The 17,644-nt window shown below is 40.9% G+C and overlaps 1 protein-coding gene across 1 annotated transcript; it reads right to left on the bottom strand.

Moving 5' to 3' along the window:
• Positions 1 to 13,704: 13,704 nt before the first annotated feature.
• On the bottom strand, positions 13,705 to 15,501 carry LOC100272862 (uncharacterized). Its single transcript, NM_001147315.2, has 2 exons — positions 14,769 to 15,501; positions 13,705 to 14,665 (listed from the first exon to the last, which is right to left on the bottom strand). Exons 1-2 carry the CDS (start codon positions 15,349 to 15,351, stop codon positions 13,800 to 13,802), a joined length of 1,449 nt encoding a protein of 482 aa, NP_001140787.1. The 5' UTR covers positions 15,352 to 15,501; the 3' UTR covers positions 13,705 to 13,799.
• Positions 15,502 to 17,644: the final 2,143 nt, after the last annotated feature.

Genomic DNA, 17,644 nt, shown 5'->3' with positions numbered 1-17,644 from the left:
TTCAAGGCTGCTTGACTTTGAAGAAGCTCCTCCCTTAATCTAGCATGTTCAGCTTGGATTTCTGCAAGCGAGCCCTCTGTTGCTTGGAGTAGGAAATCTTTTTTCTCTAGAGAAGCTTTGTAATCTTTAATTTTATTTTCCAAGCCCTCAATTATGATTTCATTTTTCTTGTCTTCGAGGTCTTGTTGCATTCTTAGTGCCTTACTTAGTAGCATAATCTGTAGAAATAAGCCGACATTAGAAAATTTTGCTTCACCACAAAAATAAAAGAAGCCTAGCAAAAGGAATTTTACCTTGAAATTGGAGTAAAACAGACTGCCGACGATATGTTGTCGTCGGTAGCCGCTAATGTCAGCTTCAAGCTTCGGGAAACCGACACTCTTTGATAGTGCTGATTATCTTTGCCCCAGCGCGGTCACGAATGCATCCTAAGGCCCCTTCATCAATTCCATCAAAGAGCATAGCTCCTAGCTGGTAGCCACAGGATATCTCATATTCCTGTAGCTCTTTTTCGGCCTCGGATAATTCTTGACCTACCAGGTTCTAAAGGTCAAAAGTCCTTTTCTCCCGAAGCAACATCAGCAACCTTTTTCCCTTTGTCAAGCACTATGGCCATGACCTTCTCTGTAGTCGCAGCTGTTTATTCCGCAGTCATGTCCGAGAGAATTTTATCAATCCCTGACAGTGTACTCTCAAGGTTGGCAGCTTCGGCAGCAGCTGCAGCTTCGGTAGAGGTATCAGCTTCGGCAATAGCCTCAGTGCTTCTAATAGGTGTTATTTTGGATACTGAGGCTGGCGGCAGTGTTCGCTCGATGGCTTGCATGACATTAACAATTCTTTGTTAATTTCCAAGTATTTCATTGCACATTGTCTCGGTCATGTCCAGCCATTCTTTACATGGTTTTTTAAATTGTTTTTCAAATTTGAAGCGGTAAGCAAGTCGAACGAGTTCATACTTCTTCCCCGCTTCCTTCTTCTTTGGGATTCCCCAGCCACTTGATGTAGGATATGTTTTGTTAGCCAAATATTCTTGCACTAAGTCTCTGGTACTGATCTGCTCAGCTACCACTCTAAATTCCACTTCAGCTAGTTGACAGGGTGACCCCAGTTGCATGTTGCATAAGGGCCGGGTCATTCTGAAGTTCAAGCTCAGAGGACTCATGACCATTGTCATCAGCTTGTCCCTGTTTTTCTCATCAGCCTTCATATAAAACCATTCATTTTTTCCAACCGGTTGGCCACTTTGTGCAGTAGATGAGGACTAGTGCCTTCGTATCCTTTCGATTTGCAAAATTATAACAACCAAAATTTTCATGAAGACCATCTGCCCTAGCCTTCGTTTGATAGTGCAACTCATGCACACGGTAGAAGGCTTCGGCATCTGGGATCATCCCTTGGTTTCGAAAGGCCCAGATAAAAACGCTGAGCCTAACAATAGCATTAGGAGTTAGCTGATAAAGATATATTTCGAAGTTCTTTAGGACTTCCCCTATCATCTCATTCAGGGGAAATCGAAGCCCCGCTCTGAAGAAGCTCTTGAAAACCACAACTTCATCTTTCTTCGGTTCTAGGGCAGTCTCTTCTCCAGCAAATCGAGCATGTTTCCTTTTAGCTTATCCAAAATAACCTAGTTTCATCATCAAAGGCATGTCGTCTTCAGACATAGTAGATTTTTCAAAACCTAGATGACTAGGCTTTGTTGGGATCAGAATACTGTAGTCTTCTTCGCTCTCAACATCTTCACCCTCAATCACAGTCTGTTCAGCTTCGACATTAGAAGTACCTTCGTCAGCTACAACAAGACCTGATCGTTTCATTACTTCTGAAATTGGTGTTGTTTCAGTGGCCTCGGTTTCTTCCCCCTCATGAGACACCCTTGTAGTTGATCGTACTCTGGCCATTTTGATTGATTTTTACAGTTTGACGAAGCTAACCCGTCTGACGAAGCTAACCTTAAACGATGAAGTGTTCGCTTGAAAGCACAGTGCAGAAAGCTTCGGCTAGGGTTAAATTTTTTAACAGCACAACAGTGCAATGGCAATGAATGTTGTGGTAACTCTTCACCAACTCATCTGTTTATATAGTGCTGCAGGTGGGAAGGCGAACCGCCAGGCCGTCTGCACTCACTGAATGGTGGACCACTTGACGCTTGGAATATTATAATTGTTTCTCGGCAACGAGCTCAGAGAAGGTGTTTTTCGGACCTTCGGCATTCCGAAGCCTTCGAGTTTTTCGCAGATCGAGCTCGTTACAAAAAACGATCTAGCACCGCGAAGGGGCTACTGTTGGGGGCCTTCTTCTCCGCCGAAGGTCCTCTGGGCAAAAGCACCTTTGGCAAGATGACATGCAAGCAGGTGTGACATGAAGATGTATGCCGAAACTACAATTGAAAGAGCTTCGACATAACGACATGCTTGAGACGAAGGATGACACCGACTTAAAGAGGAAAAGACCGCATAGTCCCTGATAGTTTGTGTCATAGTTATGATTAGTTATCAAGGACATGAATGTAATTTTGTCCGGGATGTGTCCTGTGCCTATAAATAGATGAACAGTACCCCCGTATTGTTCAGCTAACTTGTAATCACTCGCACGTCACTCTCGAACCTTTACCTTCTGTCAAGCCGAAGGTACAAATGTATTTTGATATCATTAATATTTGTTCATGATTATATAATGGTAATATGAATAATCTGACGATTTGATATAATTATTCATGCTTTTTCTATATAACCCTGTTTATATTCTTACATATTGAAATGATGAAGGTATTTCCTTCATGACCTTCGTCTGAAGATCATTATACCCTTAGGGAGATAATGCTTTGAAAGACGAAGGTCTTTAACCATTAACATTTGTGCTTCCTTGTTCTTAATTCTTAGCATTTGAGAACAAGTGACCAATAGGTAGTGATCAGTGAAGCTAGCAAATAATTTATCGAGTCATCAATATTATCTACTTGATCCGCACTATAGAACTAGCTCTTGATAACGGTGTTTCTCCACTAGATATTCGGAAAATTGTTGGGGTCAGCTGACACTGACAAAAAGGCATGGCTCCGCCCACTCTATTTAGTAGATTCTAATTTCTCTAAAATAATCAGATTTAAATGGCCCATAAGTGTTTTTGTATTTATCCCTCCTTGATCAATCGCATGATATTAACAAATATTGATATCAATAACCATCGATTTCTTTGATATACGAAAACAGAATGCTACATGCTACAGGTCTACATAACTTAGGCCATAAACCTTGCATTAGCATGCACAAATGTCCTATAACATTGATATATAGTACACCATAGAGTGGTGGTTCCAAATTCCACATGCATCTTTGAGCGCGGTAAGACCGTAGCTAGTCCTCCAGTAATAACTTCGGGCCTGGCCATTTCTTCTATTCTTCATGTACCTTTTAATCCTTGTAGAGTTGTAGTTCATATCATGCTTATTAATGTAGTCATTCTTCGTATGTGATATAACAATAGCTTGCTAAATTAAGTACCCAACAATTCATAACCAAGAAGAATAGCTAGGTTGGGGACACCATATACCTCGGACAAATTGTTAGGTTGAGTATGGTTCCGACCCTGCGGGTTCGTATCTATTGTCACATCTATGGACTATGTTATTGATCATCGCATTTATCTACTGTAATGTTCTACTGCACTGTATTTACTGTCAGCCTCTAGTCACCTCAGCGTCACATCAACTTTTCTTATAATCACCTCAGCGTCACATCAACTTTTCTTTTACAGACTTTTAGTTGACATGAAACACAACATTTTGTCAAAATATAAATATACGATAACATAATTAAGCAATACATGATTCATAAAAAGTTAATAATTAAATAACTCAAAAATAAAATTACATAATTCAAAAAAAAATAATACGGTGCTACTCATCTTTCTCTTCCACCTCTTTCACAGCATCTTTCTCACCTAATTTGAGTTGCTTTGTCAATTTTTTGAGACCAACTTGTGGCCTCTTTTTGTGTCTTTGTCCATGACGACGATGGAGCTATCCAACAATTTATTGAATTACTCAAACAATTTAGTTTAGTAATCCTCTGTCTTGCCTTGTTGATAGAAGAAATGTCCGATCTTCCGTGAGGTAGGATAACTTGATTGGGTTGATATCTCGACGTTGATGATCCAAGGCTCCGAGCAAACAACTCCTCACAATCACTACAAGATTGATCCCTTGGTTATCACTTGTGACACATGAATGGCCTCAACAAGAAGGCTTATCCCTGCAAGCGCAATCAAGAACATAAGCAAGAACAGAAAAATGCAATCAAAACTAATATTAATCATGAGGTGGGGTACCACAAACTAATGAACATCGACATTGTTCGATGATAAATTGAATCTAAGAAAAAAAACCAACCCTGATGGTGGTGGCAACTACTGATCATATAAGGTTTAGGGCATGTAAGACCACTGGATGCACCCTTAATAGGCTCCAACGTGATACATGGGCCAATAGCCCAAAAGACAGTGTCACACCACCAAAATAGAATATGGACTCTTGTTTCGATGATTCCTGTTGACTCCGAATGAATTTTAAGTCTTACTTATGTGCAACTCTTTCTTCTATTTTTCTCATTTTCCTGATTTTTGCTCTAGTCATTATTTTTTGTTACTTTTCTTTTTTCAAATAGTTTTTATATTATCTTTTGCAGTAGCACATAAAAAGGAAACACACCAAGTTTGAGAATTTTTTGCGCAAGGATATAACCTCTGGAAAATCTTCAAGATCGGTGAAAATTCAGCGGAATTTTTTTGGAAAATGTGAGCTAGTATTTCTAGGCCTATTTTGGGGATTTTAAAAAGACAAACCAAGCAAAGTGGGAGAATCGAATGCCAAAAAAATCTTGTGATTTCAAAAAAATGCACCCTATTTCGAGTTCCGAGCAAAAGTTATGGCCATTTCAAAAATGGACTTTGAATCAGGGTTTCGGTAGGCACAAGAAGGGTGGAAGCGGTCAGTTTTGTAGATGGGATCTATTTCGTAGATGTGATCTGTTTTGTAGATTGATTTTGTGGGATGGCAGCAGATTGAAAGAATCAAACTAAACCAAAACAAATCTAAACCAGCAACCAAACTCAATCTAGGACACCAACTTACTATGGACTCTAAAACTGAATTTGGCAAAGGCTAATCATCAAAACATGCATGGCACCAAGCGTAAGCTCTAAAACACAATTGATTAGGTTAGAACGAACCTAGAGATTTAGCTATCGTGCACGTGCTCATGTTATCGCTCCATGGATTGTACGTATAGGAGTGATGTCATCATCACTTGCATAGCTTTCTTACCATAGTTAACTTGTTGTTGTGTCCTTACCTTTGCATTAAGCTTTTGCCCTATCATGATCAATAAGGTGTGGTGTGTCCACACTTTCCTGTGATGCAATGCTATAATCGAAGTCCAAGTTTAGACGGGATCTTTTGCTCCCATAACACGAATCATCTTCACCATGCCTTTCGCACCACTTCGGCTGATGGCGATGAGTGCAATGCATGTGCTTCTGTTTGAAATTGATTTTGCCAGGCTTGTTACTGAAAGTCGCCTAGAGGGGGGTGAATAGGTGAAACCTAAAAATTATAACTCTAAACCCAAACTTGATCCCTTGATTAGTGGTTAGAACAAGATGCACATTATCGGAGTATAAAACCAAGTCCTTTGCAAAGAGTGTTGCTTTAAAAGGATGCGGAAGTAATACAAAGAAACACAACTAAAATATTTATGGAGAGTAATGCAAGGGGCTTAGATAAGAAGAGAAATAACACAAGTTCTTTCTTGCAAGGTGTTGCTTCAAAGTATGAGAATTTAACTTGAGGCAACACAAAGTGATATCGACAAAGAATAGTGCAAGAGAACCTAGAGAGGGAGAAGACAAACAAATCACAAGCAATAAACACAAGTGACACGTGTGATTTGTTTTACCGAGGTTCGGTTCACCAAGAACCTAATCCCTGTTGAGGAGTCCACTAAGGACGGGTCTCTTTTAACCCTTTCCTTCTCTCCACCAATCACCAAGACCGGCGAGTGCTTCTTCTTAATCTCAAGGATCACTAAGACCCCGCAAGGACCACCACTCTCTTAGGTTTCTCTTGCTAGCTTTGCAAGTCTCCAAAAGATTTGGAGGAAGATGAATGGGAGTCAAAACTCCACGCTCAAATGATCACAAGATGTAGCATACACTTTCTCTCAATGATTCTCACAAGGCACTATCGCTAAACACGCACGAGTAGCTTTCTTTTGCTTGTTCTCTCTTTTGTGGCACTTGTGAGGCTTTGATGTGGCCTAAATCTTGTGTATGAGATAGATCAATGAATGGAGGTGGTTGGGAGGGCTTGGATATGTCAACTATATGCCTTGATATGTTGCTTGGGCTCCCACACTTTGAAATGGCCGGTTGGGGTGATATTTATAGCCCCCAACCACTCAAATAGTTGTTGGACAGAAAGAACCAGGTTTCTGTCGATGGGCGCACCAGACAGTCCGGTGCACCATCGGACATGCCCTGTTCCTTGTCCGTGCGTCGCCACGTCACCCAGTCGTTAGGGTTCTGAGCAGTTGACCATTGGAGACGCTTGTCTTCTTGCTACACCGGATAGTCTGGTGCGTTCTGACTTCTGCGCTCTGACTTCTAACTTGGCACTATTCCGCACTGTTGTGTTCGCTGAGTCGACCGTTGGCGCAAAGAGTCGTTGCTCCGTTGGCTCACCGGACAGTCCGGTGGTATACCGGATAGTCCGGTGAATTATAGCGGAGCACGCCTCCATTTTCCCGAGAGTGGCTGATTCATATTTGTATGGTCATGGTGCACCGGACACTGTCCGATGGCACACCGGACGGTCCGGTGCGCCATTCTTCAGCACACTCAAGTCCTTTTGCTCCTTTAAAATTGTGTCCCTAACTTGATGCTTTTATTGGTTTGTGTTGAACCTTATGCACCTGTAACACATGAATTCTAGACAAACTAGTTAGTCCATAGGTTTGCGTTGGTCGTCAACCACCAAAATTAATTATAGGAAATGGTTAGCCCAATTTCCCTTTCAATCTCCCCCTTTTTGGTGATTGATGCCAACACAAACCAAAGCAAATATGAATTGTAGAAATGTAACTAGTTTGCAATTGAGATGACAATGCATAGGTTACTTGGAATTAAACCAATTGAAAGTCTTGCTAAGTATGAATAAGAGCGAATGGATTGCTTTCTTTTGTTTAACATTTTGGACCACTTTTACACCACATGTTTTGTTTTTGCAAAACTTTTGGAAAATCTTTTCAAATATCCTTTTGCAAATAGTCAAAGGTATATGAATAAGATTGCAAGAAGCATTTTCAAGATTTGAAAATTCCTCCCTGTTTCAAATGCTTTTCCTTTGACTAAATAAAAACTCCCCCTGAATGAAATTCTCCTCTTAGCTTTCAAGAGGGTTTGTGAAATAGATATCAATTTGAAATTTTATACCAATTGGAATTTTTGCGTATCAATGTGAAGTTTTAAAGATACCCAATTGAAATTTTACTCCCACAAATCAAGTGAAACATAGATACCAATTGATACTACATTGAGAATACATCAATTTCAAAAAATACCAATTAAATCTTCATTTCGAAAATTTTTGGAATGGTGGTGCGGTCCTATGGTCCTTTTGCTTTGGGCTTAATATTTTCTCCCCCTTTGGCATTAATCACCAAAAACGGAGAACTTTGGAGCCCTTTTATATTTTCTCCTACTTTGGAGTGTAACATTACCTCCCAAATGGTAAAATAAATATAAGTGAAGATTATACCATTGAGAGTTTGTGGAGTAGCGGCAAAGTTTAAGTGATACCGTCAGAGTGTTGAGTGGAAGCCTTGTCTTTGCCGTATCCTCCAATTCCCTTTCAATCTAGGTCTAAGTATAGAAATATACTTGATAACACATTAGTCTTGGCATAAGAAGAATAAGAAATATGCAATTGTACTAAATGAAAGAGATATGATCAAAAAGATGTGTCAATTAAGCTTTATCATAGTTCTATAATATAGGTTGCTCCCCCTGAGTATGTGCCTTGAGAGGAATACATATTTTGGCCTTAAATGCCAAATACACATAATGAGGTAAATGAGAACATATCTATATCATAGAAAGTGAGAAGTGCAATGTGTCATAATACAAATATGATGCTCATGACAGACTATGCACTTACGAAAGCATGTTATAAATATTTGATGCATTTACCCTTGAGGTTTCAAAGAAACTTAAGGAACCTCCACCTTTGGAACAAAGGTAGCTTATCCTCATTACAAGGTAAGCTTTAAGTTCTTTGACAAGAATATTACTTCATCCAGTTTTAACAGAAATGCATCAAAGTAGGAGTGAAATTTTTGAGAAGTTGAACTAGGTATGAAGCAGGGTTATGCATAGATCGACATGCTTTTTCTTTCTCTTGTATCTTAAAGGTATGTAATATATGTACAAGAGGGAATATAGGTACAAGTGTAAATGATAGGAAGTAGTTTACCCTTTTGTACCTTCACATAGAGACACTCTCTTCATTGTGCTCGTCCTTAGTATTGGTTACTTAAATCCTAAGCTCAAGATAATATACAAAATTATTTTGCACAAGAGAGAATTCTACTACTAGTGACCCCTTTCTTTAAACAAATCGTTATTGACATATATCAAGTAGATCACAAGTATAATAATGAAGATTGCACAAATCATATGCACAAACTTGAGTGTCAGTTTCAACATAATCAAGATATAGAAATTGGCTCCCCCTAAAGATGTGCATCAAGTATTTGAATGACTTGGTTAGATACATTCTCTTTTAGAGACAAATAGGGGGAAGCATTGTACATCTTGATTAAGGCATATAAAATTTGTAATAATCAGCTTATGCCTTGTATTCTCAAAATGAAAAAGGTTTAGAATACTTACAACCACACCATTGATTAATTTGACTATCTTACTGTCTAAGTAAGTGTTGTTGTTTTTGACATCTTCCTTTTCATTTGAGTGTCCTCCCTTTAGAGTTGTCCATTTTTTCTTTTAAGTTTATTGAAAATACTTGAAAAAGAGATATTAGCAGCACAAAGGAGTATATGACAAATGATGATTTCTTTAGATAAGAGATACAAACAAATCATATCCAAAAGTCACACAGACATGAAGTAAACACCTTAACATTAGTGCATAGCGACAGAAAAGAGGTATATGCACCTTTTGACACTTATAATCAAATCAAAGGAAATTTACTTCTTCATATTGATGTTTTCTTCACACAGAATTGATAACCATAACTTGGAATCATATCAATATGAGCACAGATATGGCAAAGGCATGAGTTAGATTCTAATGGACTGGTGCACATATGAAAGCAAGATTGTATGCACTTTTAGCCATTTTAAGTTAAATAATGAATCTAATCTTCACATATGGCAAAGGCATCGGTTGGGGTGATATTTATAGCCCCCAACCACTCAAATAGCCGTTGGACAGAAAGAACCAGGTTTCTGTCGACGGGCGCACCGGACATGCCCTATTTCTTGTCCGGTGTGCCGACACGTTACCCAGTCGTTAGGGTTCTGAGCAGTTGACGTTGGAGATGCTTGTCTTCTTGTGGCACCGGACAGTCCGGTGCCACACTGGACAGTCCGGTGCGTTCTGACTTCTGCGCTCTAACTTCTGACTTGGCAATGTTCCGCACTGTTGCGTTCGTAGAGTCGACCGTTGGCGCAGAGAGCCGTTGCTCTGCTGGCTCACCGGACAGTCCGGTGGTACACCGGACAGTTCGGTGAATTATAGCGGAGCGCGCCTCCATTTTCCTGAGAGTGGCTGATTCATATTTGTACGGTCATGGTGTGCACACCGGACGGTCCGGTGCGCCATTCTTCAGCACACTCAAGCCCTTTTGCTCCTTTAAAATTGTGTCCCTAACTTGATGCTTTTATTGGTTTGTGTTGAACCTTATGCACCTGTAATACATGAATTCTAGACAAACTAGTTAGTCCATAGGTTTGCGTTGGTCGTCAACCACCAAAATTAATTATAGGAAATGGTTAGCCCAATTTCCCTTTCAGTTACAAAAAGCTCCACTTTGCCACTTCAAGCACCATATCATCATCTGTTTCGCTTGGCCGGGACACATAGAATCAGTTATAGATATCTTTAGAAAGGTGGTACGATGGTGAGGAGCTTCTATGGTGGAGTTGTAGGTTTTGGCTATTTGGTCTTAGAAGGTCAATCCCTTCTTACCATTGCCATCTATTGGATCCAATGAGTGCAGTAGTTATGCATGGATCTAAAAATATGTAAACTCAAATACTATTATAGACCTAAAAAATATGTGAATTTTGAAAAAAATGTGCACTTACCACCTTTTATCCTCCATCCTTGTCTACTTCCCTCGCCATTGAAATTGAGAAGCACCAGAATAAGCAGAGTAGTTCGAAGCAGCATTGTTGTCATCGGTTGGGAGCATTATCATGCTTGTAGGAGGACGAAATGGAAGACAGACACCATATGGAGGAGCATTGTATGGGGAAGAGCACCAAACGATGAGGAAACAAAGAAGGAGCACCATATGGTGGATAACCATATGATCCACATGGAGGGACACCACATGGATATCCATACACATATGTAGGAGGGTGTGGATAAGTGAATGGTGGAGGAGAAGGAATGTTAGTGGTAGTAGGAGGACGAGCATCGATGGTAGGATCTTCATTGGGAGGAGGAGGAGAAGCCATGGAAGGTCAGTAGGGATATAGAAGATGATAATAGGGGTATGGATTGTAGAGTGAGGGAACATGGACAAACAAAAATATTCTCCTGACGATGATGTGCAAAATAAAGTCTATCGAAGGAGACATCCACACCAATAGGAGTGTTAGGATGTTGTGTAGATTGGTCGTTGTCAAGGTAGTGAAGGTTTGAAAGTTTGGACTCCACCTAGGATCCATTTTAAAATAGAGAGTGAGAGGCTACAATGTAAAGGGAGATGTGTGAAATGTAGAGTAAGGACTATGAAAGAACCCAAAGAACCCCTCTATTTATATGCCAGATTCTAGGATTTTGTTTTGATTTTGTTTTGTATTTTTTGGACTACAAACGGTTCAAAATGACATGGAGCAATCAGAACGCGCCACATGGCTAAAGATGGTTGATATCGACCCATTTACCATCCAATGCACATGAAAGTATCATCGATCGATACTTACCAGTCTGGCTCAAACACAATCACTACCAATTGGAACAACTGATAGACAGGGACACCGACGGTCGACTGAACCGGCCGATGGCTTGTCCACATCATCGATATGTATCCAATTGGACCAACCTGGTGACACATTTAGCAGCGCTCCTACCATAGCTTTTAAGATGAAATAAAAAATATTCTTCCAAATAGTTTACTTTTACATACAACTATGTTTTTAAAAACATGAATAAAAACAACACTTGGCATAAATAGGTTTTGTAAGAGCGTATCCAACGATACCAAAAGGCAAAGTTTAAAACCTTGTTTTGGCCTTGGTCCATAAAAACCCACCTCTAATAATACTTCATTCACGTTGAGCAAAATTGTTCAAAGTGTTAGAAAGGAAACTATGTTGTAAATGCCTTGTGCCTCATGTAACTACAAACCATGAGCTTGCCTTGTATTGCTAGAACTCTTACTAGGACTCTAAGTATAGATATTCAAGTTTGTATCTTGGTCAAATAACCTAGTTTTAATCTAATGAAACTTTGTAGCTGCCATGCATTTAAATTTATACGATCAACCTCAATGAAGGATACTATGCTTTGAGCAAACCTTTCATGGTATCTAGAGCCAGCTCTTCTGAAGACATCTAGTGATAAAGAGAGAAAAATGGCGGCAACCTCATCATCGTCATCGTTGGCATTGTTCCTTGGCCCCGTAGTCAGCGAGAAATACCTAGAACAACTGGATCTTGTGCAATGCACAATTCCTCCCTACTGCTCTTGGCGCGTAGCTCATGAAGTACCTAAATGAGAAGACCATCATACCATCACCTAAGATCATTATCACAAAAAGGAAAAGAAGATGCCTAATACAAAGTATGTAACCTAGATGGCACAAGATCAACTAGTCCTATCGTACATCCTCAACTATATGTCACCATTACGATTTAGGTACGGACAAGCATAATGCTACATGTTCATTGTGTCATAGATAGTCTAATGCAAAGCCATATATTAATTCTGATGGAGTAGAACCACAGCGAGGTGAGAAAAATATGTTGTTGTTTTACATAGTAAACACCTAATAAGCTAAAATTTAGAACTATATGACAAGTCTCACCATTGTATGAGCTATCATTGCCATGCAAACTATCATATTTTTTTGTTGTATGCACAAATTAATGTATTGTGAGGTACTACACGACATCTAAAAGGACAACTCACTAAAAGTTATCTCATGGTCACGTGAAACTACATGGTGGTGTTAGACTTCTAGCGGATGGCTCCAATACATGAAAGGTAAGTGTGTTTTGTTGGAGAGTCGACCAGAATGGAGCGGTTTTATTCCAGTTTTTATAATGGAGTCATTCTATTATGTGTTTGGTAGACAGAATAGAACCGCTCTATTTTTTGTTTGGTTGAAGAGTAGAATAGAGCGGAGCCATTCCGTTCTTTGTTTGGTTAAAAAGTCATATGCGTGTAGAGGGAGAACACTCAAGTCCGGGAGAGCGCTCATATCCGGTCGTTTTTTTTAGCGGGAGCATTCCAACTATTTATGATAAATTATCATATGGAGACTCCAGGATCCGCTCCGCTCCTTTTTTGTTTGAAACCAAACATCAAGAAAAAGGAATGGAGCCACCCCATTATCCTCAACTACTCAACCAAACACATCCTAAAAAAGCGATATTTATAGGGGAAAAACTATAGATCCATTAGAGAGGAGGCAAGAACATTTCGAAGTTAAATCTACAAGAGATCAAGCAATTAGATGAATATTCATAAAAGTGGTTTTATGATCAAAAGAGTTCACCAACATGAGAAATGAATCATTCTTAGGCATCGGGCCTCATTTTAAATTACGTATTCATAAGACACTAATAGAAAAAACATAAAAAGAGTGACAATAGCTCTAAGCTAAAGTTAAAATTGATATCAATAGATAAATTTAAAATGTGTGGATATGAAATAAATTAATCAATTAAATAAAACTATTGATAAAAGTAATACTAAAATAAAAATCTGAAAATTGCTTAAGGCAACCTTATTTGACAACAATTTTGATGCTCGGATTGAACAAGAGAAATTGCATGAGCGGGAGCTCTAACTATATAGAGAGAAGTCAGTCGAAAGAAACTTGAAGATCCGTAAACGAAAATTTTGTGAGATAATAAGATCGATAATATATATGGTGTTTATTTTTATGTAATCGTTGGGTACTAACATTTTATCGAATATTTTATATATCATCGTAACGTACGGGCATTATACCTCCCTACCCTCTAGGGACTAAAGTATTCAGAACACATTAAATAAATCATAATAGAATTTAGTCCTGTCATGCCATTGTACAACTGAAATAAAAGAAGGACAAAAAGTAGAATTAATATAATTTAGTCACTCCTTGATGGAATAGAGACAAAAAGTTTAGTCTTTTTTAGCCCCACCATTTGACAATTTATGAACTAAATGAAATTAAAATAGAGGGTCTTTAGTCTCTCAAACCAAACAGGCCTTAAAATTCCTGACAGATTGCAAGTTTGCAACATATTAGCATTTGACAATTTGGCATGACAAATTTTCGGAGTTCACAGGGACGATATGTAATGGATTAGGCTATCTATGGGCAAACTAGTAGCAGCAGATGCAAGTATCTTGAGATGGTAAGCCCTCCCCCTCATCTGAGCTGCGTCTTCCCCGGTCATCAGTTTGGTCACCGCCATGGCGACCCTGCCCCTCTCAATCTCTTCCCCAACCTCAAGCCCAACACCCCACTCATGCGTGACATATCTCGCATTCACCATCTGGTCCGCGAAGCACGGCTGCACAAGCATGGGCACGCCTTCGCAAACGCTCTCCAACGTGGAGTTCCATCCGCAGTGCGTCCAGAACGCAGCAGTGGCGGCGTGCGCCAAGACCTCTCTCTGTGGCGCCCACGAGACGATCTTCCCTCTGTTCCGTACCTCCTCGCTGAACCCATCTGGCAGCGGCGGAACCTCCGGCACGCCGCCGACCAAGCCCGGCCGGACAACCCAGAGGAACGACACCCCGCTGCGGGCCAGCCCCCACGCCATCTCCACGAATGCGCCGCGGTCGACGCAGGCCACGCTTCCCAAGCTCACGTACAGCACGGAGCGCGGCGGGTGGTCGTCCAGCCAAGCCAGGCAGCCGCGGTCGGGCGCGTGCAGGCTCTGCTCCGCCGGTGCCTGGGACAGCAAGTGCAGTGGCCCCACCGCGAACGCCGGACGGGACAGCTCGCGCTGGATCTTGGCCAGCTCCGACGCCTCCATCCTCTCGAACGTGTTGATGACGACGCCGGACGCCGAGGCCCGGACGGCGTCGGCGACGCGGGCGATGAAGCCGCACAGCGCGTCCGTGTCGCTGCCGTCGACGCGGATCAGGTCCCGCGCTCGGAGCCGCTCGAGATCCGGCACCGGCTCGTCCAGCCTCTCCTCTGCAACTAGCTAATCAGCAGTGACATGCAGTGCCTGTGCCGTGCGTTGCAAGATCTATCAGACACGATCCATCCAGTGCGAGTTCGGTCTTTCTTTACTTGCCTTTGACGGGAACGAAACCGGCGTCGCGCAGCCGTGGGTAGGCGAGCATGCTGCTGAACGTGGCGGCGCTGTCTGTCCGCAGCACGAGCGCCGGGACGCCCAGCCGGTGTGCCGCGCGCAGCGCCGAGTAGCACTGCCCGTCGACCACCGCGCACGCGACGTCCTGGCCACCACGGAGCAGCGACGCGAGGGCCTCCCGGAAGGGCGCCTCGCAGGCGGCGTTCAGGGCCAGGAGCTGCGTGACGATGTCGGTGCCGAGGGACGTGACCTCGTCGGGGAACGACGACTCGTGGATGGGGACGAAGGTGAGCTCCGGGTGGCGCGTGGCGTCGGGGGCGTTGAAGCCGGTGTGGAGGACCGTCACGGCGAGGCCCCGCGCATGGAGCAGCTCGGCGAGCTGGAGCATAGGACTGATGTGGCCCTGGAACGGCAACGGGAACAGCACGATCCTCCGGCAGCGATGCTCTTGTCCGGCCATCGCCCATCGGGACTTGCCGATAGAGCGAGGTTGTTGCAATGCAAGGTCAACAGATAGAGATGGAATTTGTAGGAATGTGTGTGCCTCGATGCACACACAATCCATGTGATTGGTTGTTGTACGGTGGTAGCCTGGTTCGTATGTAAGGAACCAGACTCTTTGTGCACAGGCTAGATTCGTGCATAGGCTTTTGTTTGTTTGTTTGCATTAGTGTATTCAGTACAGATATAGCTAATGTTTGGTTGTCTGCGTCAGAATGAGGAGTGCATAAATAAATCTTCAAATATTATACATCATGAGTGATTTAATTTTGTTCATAAAAATTTTAGAAACATAGATATAAAATCGGTTTGATGATTAAATCTTTTAATTAGAAGATATAATGAAAAAACAAATTTAAAATGTTTCTCGTAATCCGTGCAGCTGCATGCACAGGTCCTGCACGCGTAGGTACTGTTAGAAAAAGAAGGGACTGCATGCAGGATTTTCATTTGATGGACTCAATCAAGGGGGAGTGTTAAGGATAAAATGATTTCGTCCACGTCAGCAATCCGGAGGAAGAAACACACTTAATATCAAAGGTGGAGATTAACAAGATCGACGGTCATTAGTTAATAGGATTAGTGTTAATAATATTCCTTTATGTAAAGACGGTTTCCTCGTCGTAGGAGAGAGGGAAAAGGTGCCTGTTCGGAAACAGGATTTACATAAAGGAATATTATTAACACTAATCCTATTAACTAATGACCGTCGATCTTGTTAATCTCCACCTTTGATATTAAGTGTGTTTCTTCCTCCGGATTGCTGACGTGGACGAAATCATTTTATCCTTAACACTCCCCCTTGATTGAGTCCATCAAATGAAAATCCTGCATTTTAAAATTTCTACTATACCTCATATCACCTTACAAAAACCCTGTGGGAAAATTAAGAGTGATATGGTATACGCTTGTATTAATATTGTCTCATTAAAAACTTTATATGATAAAAACTCTTTGTGAGAGAAAAACCACATAAAGAAAAGAGTGCAATATGATGTGAACTTGTTATGTATCAGTGAGAGTTACTCCTCCTGAATTTTGCAGGTCTCTAAGTCTTCTCATACCTATACCTTCAACATATTTTGAAAATGTGGAGTAAGGTAGGGACTTAGTGAATAAATCTGCGAGATTGTCGCATGATTTAGTCTGCAAAATATTTATTTCTCCATCCTTTTGTAATTCATGAGGGAAAAATAATTTTGGAGCTATATGCTTAGTGATATTGCTCTTAATATAACCAGTTTCCATCTGAATAACACAAGCTGCATTATCTTCATAGATAATGGTAGGTGATTCTATTGAACCTATACCACAAGATTGTAGTATATGATTAATCATTCTACGAAGCCATACACATTCTTTGGAAGCTTCATATAAAGCAATTATTTCAGAATGATTTGTGGAAGTGGCTACCAAAGTTTGTTTGGTTGATTTCCAAGAGATAGCTGTTCCACCATATAAATAAACAAAGCCTGTTTGAGATCTGGCATTGTGAGGATCTGAAAGATAGCCAGCATCTGTATATCCAATTAAAGTCGAGTCTTGGCCTCTTGCGTAAAAAAGACCAAAATCTCTTGTACCATTGAGATATCTAAGGATATGTTTTACTCCTGCCCAATGACGTTTAGTAGGAGCAGCGCTGTATCTTGCAAGTAGATTCACTGCAAATGCAATGTCCGGCCGGGTACTATTTGCTAAATACATAAGCGCACCAATTGCACTTAGATATGGGTAATTTGAACCCAAAATCTCTTCTTTCTCCTCTCTAGGTCGGAATGGGTCTTTCTCCATGTCAAGAGATCTCACAACCATAGGAGTTTTGGAGGGATATGAATTATCCATATTAAATTTCTCCAATATTTTTTGGACATAGGCTTCTTGATATACGAATATGCCAGAGGGCAAATGCTCAAGTTGTAAACCCAAGCAAAATTTGGTTTTACCCAAATCTTTCATTTCAAATTCCGTCTTTAGATGATGACGTGCTTCATTTATATCAATATCACTTCCAATGATGTTAAGGTCATCAACATATACTGATATGATGCAAAAACCTGATGTGGATTTCTTAATGAAAACACATGGACAATCATCATTATTAGTGTATCCCTTTTTAGAAAGGAAAATACTTAAGCGTTTGTACCACATACGCCCTGATTGTTTTAAGCCATACAATGACTTTTGCAATTTTACACAATACATGTTACGATTTGCCTTTGGATCCGGTACATTTATTCCATCCGGAACCTTCATGTATATATCTGAATCTAATGACCCATATAGGTATGCGGTCACGACGTCCATCAACTGCATAGATAGACGATTTTGTACTGCCAGAGATATTAAATATCGGAAAG

This window comes from Zea mays, chromosome 7 (genome assembly GCF_902167145.1).
Source record: "Zea mays cultivar B73 chromosome 7, Zm-B73-REFERENCE-NAM-5.0, whole genome shotgun sequence".
NCBI classification, from domain to species: Eukaryota; Viridiplantae; Streptophyta; class Magnoliopsida; order Poales; family Poaceae; genus Zea; species Zea mays.
Note: the sequence above shows the minus strand (reverse complement) of the source record. Positions and strands in the feature narration are given on the sequence as shown.